We start from the raw sequence: 11,049 nt of genomic DNA, 5'->3' as shown, positions 1-11,049 counted from the left end.
TTATTTGAGTTATTGTTGCCTTTCTATCTGCTCGAATCAATCTTGCCATTCTCCCTCGACCTCTGGCATCACAAAGCATTTGTGCCCACAGAACTAGGCGCTCACTGGATGTTTTCTTTTTTCTGACCATTCTCAGTAAACCCTAGAGATGGTTGTGTGTGAAAATCCCAGTAGATCAGCAGTTTCTGAAATACCCAGACCAACCCGTCTGGCACCAACAGCCATACCACGTTCAAAGTCACTTAAATCACCTTTCTTCCCCATTCTGATGCTTGGTTTGAACTGCAGTAGATCGTTTTGACCATGTCTAGTTGTGACCATGTGATTGGCTGTTTAGAAACTAGCATTAACGATCAGTTGGACAGGTGTAGCTAATAAAGTGGCCAATAAGTGTACAGTATAAAGTGCATTTATTTTGTATTGCCATACACCCAAAGTTCTTTACAATTATATGAAGGGGTCTCTTCACACCACCTTTATTAAAAGGCTTTAAATTAAAATGTTTCGAGCACACAGGCTCTCCATCAGACAACTTGAACCACACTAATATGTCATTCAAGTATACACTATAAAACCATCACCTAATTTCAGAAAGTATTAAATGACAAACACAGTGAAAATCAACAAACAGAAGTAAAACATTACTAAATCAATTACATCTTCAAAAAAGGTAAGGTTTAGTACTGGGTTGTGGCTGAAAGGGCATTTGCTATATAAAACAAATGCTGGAATAGTTGGCGGTTCATTCCGCTGTGGTGGCCCTTGATAAAAAAGGAAATTGGGATTGAATGAATGAATAAATGAATGAATGAATGTTCAAAAAAGTAAAGAAATTTGAAACAATTGAAAAATAAATGAACAAAATTGTTAGGCTACTCCAAAAATATTAAACAATGAATATCAGATAATAACATAAATTCTAATCACCTCACCAAAAATACTTTTAATGTTGTCAAAAGAACCTGAAACATGAAAATATATACTTAAAGAAATGGACGCATATCAAAATCTTTCTTTGTATCCTCTCTGAGACCACATGTCTGCTGTGATAATCTTAAGAGTTGCTATAAAGCCGCTAATAAAGCCCCTAATAACTCACAAACAAATCTGAAGAGCTTAATCCTACCAAAGCATTAGAGTTTGAAAAAATATGCACATATTGTATAAATCACCATCGAACCCTGAAGTTGAATTTCTCAAGATTCCTTGATTGAGCATGTAGGCCATTTCCCAGCAGGAATCTCCGAAAACACCAAGGCGCCGCGATGAATGCGATGCTAACTGTGTTTCTGGTGTGCAGCAAGCCAGCAGCATGCAGGGCTTGAGGTTTTGATTGGCCGAGACTCTCTGTAAATCAGCAGCATAGCTTTAGGAGAGAAGACAGTTTGGACACAGTTGAGACACTTCTCCAGGGGTGACGTGCAGGATTGTGTTTCTAGTCCATTGGAAAGCCGTCGCCGTGTGTGAGAGTGTCCCAAGGGAGGCCGCTAGTCAGAGGCTGAGTGGGTCGAGAACTGTGAGCACGTTTAGGCGGACAGATCGACTGTCATCTGTCAGGGAGAGCCTCTAAATAACATCTGCCTTTGAAATGTGGAACGACAGGCACAGCTTGATATTTTGGTAACCCTTGTCCTGTTGATTTATTTAAAGAGAGCTAAAGAGTGAATTTAAGTCAGGCTAAAGATCCTGTCAGCAAGAAGCGCTCGCTAAGTAGTGAAGTGTGTTTGTGAAGATCGAAGACATACTGCTTCACACAAAGGCTGATTGGAGATTCGTCCTCCGGTGGTGTTCAAGCCAAACCGAAGCACCCAGGTGCAGCTTGGCTCTTCCGCGTCTATCATCTGCTTGTGTTTGTTGAGAAAATCTGTCCTCGCTCAGTCATGTAATCATCTCCTCTGGAGCTTTGATGCTAATGCCCGCATCTGCCTGGGCCTCAATTAGCGGCTCACCTCAATGCTTCAAGCCTGGAGGAAATCGTGCTTTCTCCCCTGCTCTGCAGATCCTCGATATTCTGGGCCTGCGATAATCACAAGGCAGGAAGCGGAGTTAATGTACGATCGAACCCACGCATGGAAATAGAATTATGGGGGGAAAACAACTGCCGATGGGGCCGACGTGCGGACGCAACACTGGCTACCAATTACTGGCACTGCGTCAGTGGAGTTATAACAATGCTGCTCTATATCCTGACGAATGTTCATGAGGAAATCTTGCTCGCTATTTACCAACAGATGGGTTCAGGAAGACCTTTCCACCTCTAGGGGTTTTGTGACAGAAAACAGTGGTAGTTTGGGTCTTTATTTACTTTAAGGTGGACAACTTTTGTTGGAAACAACCTTTTGATTTAAAACCAGTAATGGAAAACATATCAAACAGACACAATATGGGAAGTTTTTGTAGGATCAGTGGTTAATTCTTATGACTCTATCTGATCACTTTCTTATGTTTTTGTATGATTTGCTCACACCACAGTGCTTACCTAAAAAAACAAGTCTAAATGTAAAATTGTTATATTTGGACTTGTTATGGCAGCACCATGGCTCAATGGTTAGCACTGTTGCTTCACAGTAAGCATGGTGCATTTCCACTGCAGCGTCAAATGTGTACTCCACTGCTTTGAGGCATGTGAAATGTTCTTATGCCGACTGCTCTGAACACTTTCTCCGTGCTGCTTTCAGTTCCATAATGCACTGCATGACCATTTACACTGAACTTCCATATGAAGTAACTGAAAACGCTTGCTAGGCTGCGTTTCCAATATGCCAGCAAAAAACGCACCTTAAGAAGTTGCTGGTTCAAGTCCTGGCAGCTCCTGTTTCTCCCACAGAATGTTGCTGCATTTGTATGATTAAAAAATGCAGTTACAAACCTTTGAAACTGTGAGCTATTATTACAATTTAATAAATAAATATTTCATATTTTAGTATGCTACAGAATGTGATTTATTCTTGCTAAGCTCTTCAGTGTCACATGATCTCTCAAAAATATGCTCAAGAAATATTTAAAGAACTATTTTTAGACTCTTTAATCAGTAGATAGTTCCAAAGCACATTTATAAAATCTATATATAAAGGTGATTTAAGTTACTTTAAATGTGGCATGGTTGTTGCTGTCAAACAGGCTGGTCAAAGTATTTCAGAAACTGCTGATCTAAAATTTTCACGCACAACCATCTCTAGGGTTTACAGAGAATGGTCCAAAAAAGAGAAAATATCCAGTGAGCAGCAGTTCTGTGGGCGCAAATGCCTCGATTATGTCAGAGGTCAGAGGAGAATGGCCAAACTGGTTCGAGCTAATAAAAAGGCAACAGTAACTCAAATAACCACTCGTTACAACCGAGGACGCAACCCAACCTTGAGGTGAATGGGCTACAGCAGCAGAAGACCACACCGGGTGCCACTCCTGTCAGCTAAGAACAGGAAACTGAGGCTACAACTCACAAAGGCTCACCAAAATTGGACAATAGAAGATTGGAAAAATGTTGGCTGGTCTGATGAGTCTCAATTTCTGCTGTGACATTCAGATGATAAGGTCATAATCTGGCATCAACAACATGAAAGCATAGATTCATCCTGCCTTGTATCAACGATTCAGGCTGGTGGTGGTGGTGTAATGGTGTGGGGGATATTTTCTTGTCACACTTTGGGTTCAATTGAGCCAATCGATACCAATTGGCATCTTGTCAACACCACAGCCTACCTGAGTATTGTTGCTTACCATGTCCATCCCTTTATGATCACAGTGTACTCATCTTCTGATGGCTACTTTCAGCAAGAAAATGCACCATGTCATAAAGCGTGAATCATCTCAGACTGGTTTCTTGAACATGACAATGAGTTCACTGTACTCAAAAGGCCTCCACAGTGACCAGATTTCAATCCAATAGAGCATGTTTGGGATGTGGTGGAACAGAAGATTCACATCACTGATGTGCATCTGACAAATCTGCAGCAACTGCTTGATGCTATCATGTTAATATGGACTAAAATCTCAGGATTATTTCCAGTACCTTGTTGAATCTATGCCACGAAGGATTAAGGCAGTTCTAAAGGCAAAAGGAGCTCAAACCCGGTACTAGTAAGTTGTACCTAATAAAGTGGCCGGTGAGTGATAGATAGATAGATAGATAGATAGATAGATAGATAGATAGATAGATAGATAGATAGATAGATAGATAGATAGATAGATAGATAGATAGATAGATAGATAGATAGATAGATAGATAGATAGATAGATAGATAGATAGATAGATAGATAGATAGATAGATAGATAGATAGATAGATAGATAGATAGATAGATAGATAGATAGATAGATAGATAGATAGATAGATAGATACTGTTCAACCGTTCTTTTTCAACTGTTGATTTACATTTCTGTGAACAGTTAGTGCTCTCTAAGAAAAGCATCTTGTTCCAAGAAAGGATTTGACTGATTGTCAACCACATGCAGGTTTGTTCTGATGAAATAATGTTGAAACTTTCGAGTCATTTAACATTATGTGATTGTCAATCCGAGTACAGATGGTCTTCTTTAACCTTTGACTTCACAATCAGTGGCTTGCTGCTGTGGTGTTCAGTCTTCCTTATTTGCAGTAACATCTGGGATCTTCATTATTGTACTGTACACTACGCCAAATAAAACTCATCATCATCATGTTTGTGTCCTCCACAGCTCTCAGAGGCCCACCGGATGGCGCTGTCCACGATTAGCTACATTGGCTGCTCCATCTCGATTTTCTGCCTGGCTATTACACTGGTCACCTTTGCCGTTCTGTCGTGAGTACCCCGCATTGCTTTATGAACATATAGGAATATAAGAAATTATTTATTTAAATATTTAAAATTCTCAGTTCATATTTGATTTATTTAATATGATAACCTGTTTCATTCACACACACACACACTTTTTTGTAGCTTTTATATCCACCATATATCAAGTTCTTATTTTCTTTCCCCATGTACATTCAGGTCTGTGAGCACCATCCGAAACCAGCGCTACCATATTCATGCAAACTTGGCATTTGCTATATTAGTCGCTCAGATACTTCTCCTCATCAGTTTCCGCTTTACTCATGGCACGGTGAGTAATTGTAATAATATGTATTCTGACAATTTCAATTCCATCTATATGCATGCATATTTATATTCATTGGATAACAGTTTAGTTACCTAGAGCTGCATTTTGGGGAACTGAGGCTAGGTCTGATTGCAGATTTTGTTTTCGCAAATCCACTAGAGGCTGCTGTGTACATTTTTGACAGTCTCAAATACATTTCTGGGCCACGTTTACTCATACGTTCCATTTCTTGTCAATCAATTAAAGCTGCTGTGCATTCTTGCGAATCTCTAAACATGCTACTGGGCCACATTGTCTCGTATGTGGCATTTGCTTGCTATCGACTGACTCGCCCGCCCCTTCCATAAACCCAACTGATAGTGTTTCAAAATACACACATAGAAGAGAAAAGCTGTCACAGCTGCATGCTTTTACCACGATTTCACGCTGCTTTTTTATTTTTATTTTGTTTTGGTTTGTTTTACCTGGTTTCTGCAACAGTCATTTTCTGGACTGACAGGAAACCCATTTGATGCGGTACGAGTTAAGCTACTGAGCAAACTGATCGCACTGGAAAAGCTGTCCATACAGAGATAAGAAAAGGAACAAAAGTTGTTGGTGGTGTCATACTGACCTGTAATGTTCATTTTGCACACAAAATGCAGCCACGGACACATATTTCATGGTTTCCACAGTTAAAAATATCAGTGTCAGTTTCACCCAAAATTTTAAATGCTGTTAATAATTACTCACCCTCATGTCTTTCTAAACCCCCGAGACCTTCGTCCATCTTCAGAACACAAGTCAAAATCAAGATATTTTAGATGAAATCTGAGAGCTCCCTCGTCCTCTATAGACAGCAATGGTTCATGAATCACACATCAATCCAGTCATACTGTATGTGGATTTGTGTGCTTGGATCTCTGCACATTTCTGTGTTAGTTGAGTCAGGCCATCTGTTTTGAGACAGATCTTTACTTTTTTCAACGCTTCAAGCAATTGTCCATTTAGATTCTCTGCATTATCCTCTCCATTGGTATATTTGTCTTTCAAAAATCACCAGCATTTTATTTTTCAATTCAGTTCAAGTTCATTTGTATAGCGCTTTTCACAATAATTATCATTCCAAAGCAGTTTTATAAGAGGTGCACATTATTACTTTAGTCAAAATCTGAAAAGTTAAGGTACTGCGTATAGAGTGGACAGTATATAAACATAGTCAACCTGCAGTTATACAGAATATAGTCTCAATTCTGAAAAGGTGAAGTCTATGTGTGTGATACATTTTCAATTAAGTGTATTTGTGTTGGGGCAAAGCAAGAAGGTCACAGGTTCGAGTCCCGACTGGGCCAGTTGGCATTTCTGTGTGGAGTTTGCATGTTCTCCTGTGTTCGCATGGGTTTTCTCCGTGTGTTTTGGTTTCCCCCACAGCTCAAAGACATTCGCTATGTGAAGTTTCATAAACTAATTTCGAGAGGAGCACGTGATATGATTGAGCACGTCTGGCCACTCATCTGTAATCAGTAATAATCCAATCAGAGTGATCCTAGTCTACTATAAATGGATAATTTTCTCCCTACTGTTTCTATCTTCGTTTGGAAGAATCCCCCCTTCCACCCCATCTCCTCCTTTTCCTCCCGTTTCTAAAGGGGGAGCTCTCGAGACCTACCTGATCTCAGATCTCCTGATATGCTTATTGACCGGGGGGAGCCCTGGGCCAAATATCTCCGAGCTCAGGGTTCTCTCCCGGGACAGCATGCCAAACCTGCTTTATACGCCAAGCATATCTAAGTGGGAACTCTTGAAAGGTAAATTGGATGAACTAAATTGGCCGTAGTCTGTGTGTGTGTGAATGTGAGTGTGTATAGGTGTTTCCCAGAACTTTGTTGCAGCTGGAAGGACATACGCTGCATAAAATATATGCTGGAATAGTTGTCGGTTAATTCTGCTGCGGCGACCATTGATAACTGAAGAAAAATAATGAAATGAATGAATGTATTTGTGTCTTGCCTAAGATTTTGTGTTGCCCTCAAAGTCCTCAGAGGGTTGCCATCATGTCTTCAAGTCCTCATTAAGTTGCCGTTTTTGCAGGGTACTTGAATGATTTATTGACATTGTAATACTCTAGACATCACAGATCTGTAATGTCCAACTTCTCTTGTTCTTGATGAGGGGCTCATTCCTTTGGTCTTCATCTGGACAACCTGTCGTCAGTGAGTTTTAGTCACTTTACAAAAGCTCATCATATTGCAGGCAGTGAAAACTGAAAAAGAAAAATTGGATACACAGCAAAATCCTCCAAGTGAAATTGATTCAGTTTAGATAGTATTTGGTCCCTCTCTAAAGCTACGGTCACACTGGGCTTTGTGTGTGTGAAATTCTGTCGTACGGTGCTGCGAAAGGGGGCAGGATTAAACAAAATGATTAGACATTAAAAAAAGCGAGCGATTGCTCCATGTTTTACATTTCTGTCCAGAGAGGTCATGTTTTGATACTCGATTGGTCTCACGCAGTCAAGTGATGCGATTTCGCAGGTCAGAGCTCACCAAGCTTGAACTTTGCACCGCAGCAACCTGCGAAACTTGACGCATGACCTTGCGTTTCCGGTCTGATGCATTCGCGTGCATATGAATGGAAGTCTATGGGAGGAAAAGCCCAGTGTGACCGCAGCTTAAATTGAGTTAAAGTTACTCAAGTTAATGAGTCAATGAAAGGATTAATTAGGTGATGATTGAGCACGGATGATGAACACCTGCTATTAATAACTATAAACACAGAAGAGAAACGCAAAACTACAACTGACTTGAGTCATAGCCTTGAGGAAATCAGCTGAAATATAATACATTGAATCTCTCAAAATCTCAGCAGAGGATCATTAATCAACTCCACAAACAGCAGCTTTACTTATTACCAACCTGTTTGCCCTTATTTAAAGGGGGACCAAATACTCTCTGACCTGAGTAAATGTTACTTAGATGATTTTGCTGTATAGGGTTTCTCAAATAACTATTTATCTGTGTGTTTTCAATTTTCAAATCATAATTTATTTGCAAATATATCATTTAAAGCTTTTATACTGTGCTTCAGAATATATTCTCATAAAATTTTCCACACATACAGTACTTCACAGCTTTGTTGGATGGTGATTAAACTGATAATTAAATGTTCAGATGACGCCAGCATCTCAGTGTAGAGTTGTTTTGTTGTCTATGGTGATTATCGCATCATTATCAGTAACAGAAACAGCATGTTGTCATTACATAAAGAAATCCAATAAGGTGGAATGAGCCGATGACTCTGCTAATCTCCTAACATGCCTCCAGCATTACGGGCAGATTCATTTGATACTTGGTTAATTTGATTGTGCTTCCTCTGTTTGAGGACTTGGCTGAACTCTTGCCTTGGTAATGTCACCGCTGAGATGGTATGAACTCATTGAGCTCAGTGATGCTGTCAGTCGCATTTATTTGAACAACATCTATTACATTAGCAGAGATTTACAAAACAGATCGGTTTTCTCGGAGTTGAATTCAGTCTAGACGCTTGTCCTCAAAGGCCACAGTGAATGATAATGTCCTCTTTATTTCAGCTCCCATGTAAGATTATGGCCGTGTTGCTGCATTTCTTCTTCCTGTGCGCGTTTTCCTGGATGCTGGTGGAAGGGCTGCATCTCTACAGTATGGTGATTAAAGTGTTTGGCTCAGAGGGCAGCAAACACTTTTATTACTATGCCATCGGATGGGGTGAGTTCAATATTTTAAGTTTTTTTTAACACTATGGGCCCTATCGTGCACCCAGCGCAATGCGGCGCAAGGCGCGACGCAATAGTTGTTTGCTAGTTTCAGCTTGGCACAAGAGTCGTTTTGCGCCACGCTGTTTAAATAGCAAATACATTTGCACTCATATGTGCGCCCATAGGCGTTCTGGTCTTAAAAAGGTGGCATGTTAAGGCGCATTGCTGGCGCGTTGCTATTTTGAGGAACTTAAATAGAAGGTTCAAATAGATCCGATCAAAGCTGGACTATTGTCCAGCGCAGATCGCTTTTGTTGTGCGCCTGGCTTACACATTGCTTAATACAGCAATACGCAAATATCTTTACAAATGAAAAATAATTTAAATATTAAGGATATTTATAGGATATAATAAGAATATATAGCCTATAAGATATAAATATAAAGGATTAAAATATTACAAAACATATTTTTTTCTAGCCTACATAAATATAAAAACCAAACTTTTATGCCTTCTTTATCTCGGGGGGCTTTTTCAGTTTATTCATAACAATTTGCTTTTGTATAATGTTATTATTATTAGTAGTATTATTTATTATATGCATATTAATATTTGTTTTTAAAAACAAGCTTAGATTTGCCCATCTGTCAGGTTTTAGACCATATGGGGCATAGCATGTGTATTTGGATATATTACGGATTTTCCCGTCCTTAAATTAGCAAAAGTGGATTCCAACAGGCCCTAATTGCTTTTGCGCCCTGCGCTTTGCACTTTGCGCATGGATCGTCAAAATAGAGCCCTAATTGTGGAGAATGAAATGGACCAATGCAATCTGGAATACTTTATTTACGTTATTTGATGTCACTGTGATCCATTGTACTTGTCTCTACTATAATAATGGGGGTGTGGCCGACAGTGATTTTATCCAGTATGCATTTTTTGTGTGTCAGGCAGGCAAAGTTTGGTACATAAGTTGACAGATATACAAGACAATCTAAAGAGTAAATGGTGTAACAGGCAAAGGGGTCGAGGCAGGTGGCAAACAATGACAAAACAGTATAAAAAACTAAGGGTCAAAACATGGCTCTTTTATGCCAAAATCATCAGAATATTATGTCAAGAGGGTGGCACGGTGGCTCAGTGGTTAGCACTGTTGCCTCACAGCAAGAAGGTTGCTGGTTTGAGTCCCGGCTGGACCTGTTGGCATTTCTGTGTGGAGTTTGCATGTTCTTCCCTTGTACGCAAAACACATGTGCTAAAGGTGAGTTGAATAAACTAAATTGTTTGTGCTGTATGAGTGTGTGTGTGTGTGTGAATGAATGTGTATTGGTTTTCCAGAACTGGGTTGCGGCTAGAAGGGCATCTGCTGCATAAAAACAAATATCCCCGAATAGTTGGTGGTTCATTTCACTGGGGCAACCCCTGATAATAAAGGACTAAGCTGAAGGAAAATGAATGAAGGAATACTATGTAAAGATCATGGTCCATTAAGATGTTTTGTTAATATCTTGCTGTAAATATATCACAACTCAGTTTTCTATTAGTACTTAACTACTTTAAAGGCCATATTTTTAATATTTAGATTTTTTTTAATCTTCACTTATATTTTCACAAACGTGTATCTTTATAGTATATAGCATTAAACGTGATGTATAAATCTAAAAAAAAATTAAATTGACATTTATGACTGGGGGCTGCACGGTGGCACAGTGGGTAGCACGTTTGCCTCCCAGCAAGTTCAAGCCTCGGCTGGGTTAGTTGGAATTTCTGTGTGTAGTTTGCATGTTCTCCCTGTGTTTGCGTGGGTTTCCTCCAGGTGCTCCGGTTTCCCCCACAAGTCAAAAGACATGCGGTACAGGTGAATTGGGTAGGCTAAATTGTCCGTAGTGTTTGTGTGCGAATGAGTGTGTATGGATATTTTCCAGAGATGGGTTGCAGCTGGAAGGGCATCTGCTATGTAAAACATATGCTGCATAAGCTTGTGGTTCATTCCGCTGTGGTGACCACTGATTAATAAAGGTACTAAGCCGACAAGAAAATGAATGAATGAATGAATAACTTTTAATATTATTAAACATTTAGGGATTAAAACGTCAGCTATCACATACAAACTAAATCATAACGTCATAAAAGTGTTGTTGGCCTCATAACCGTGATTTGTTTAGTTGGGGGGGTCAATAATATTGTCACGATCACCAGCGATCTAAAATACAGCAGATCACTGGAAAACGCTCACAAGTGTTAAAGGACAACAAATCC

General features: G+C 39.7%; 1 protein-coding gene across 3 annotated transcripts in view; it reads left to right on the top strand.

Annotated features, from left to right (window-relative positions):
- Positions 1-11,049, top strand: part of adgrd1 (adhesion G protein-coupled receptor D1) — a 130,703-nt gene that overhangs the window by 94,381 nt on the left and 25,273 nt on the right. For all 3 annotated transcript variants that reach the window (XM_056463332.1, XM_056463331.1, XM_056463330.1), the window contains 3 exons: positions 4,674-4,777; positions 4,970-5,081; positions 8,647-8,800. In XM_056463332.1, the coding sequence (XP_056319307.1) occupies positions 4,674-4,777; positions 4,970-5,081; positions 8,647-8,800 (370 nt within the window). The remainder of the gene's footprint in view (positions 1-4,673; positions 4,778-4,969; positions 5,082-8,646; positions 8,801-11,049) is intronic.

Source organism: Danio aesculapii, chromosome 8 (assembly GCF_903798145.1).
Source record: "Danio aesculapii chromosome 8, fDanAes4.1, whole genome shotgun sequence".
Classification (NCBI taxonomy): Eukaryota; Metazoa; Chordata; class Actinopteri; order Cypriniformes; family Danionidae; genus Danio; species Danio aesculapii.
This window is presented reverse-complemented; position numbering and strand designations above follow the sequence as displayed.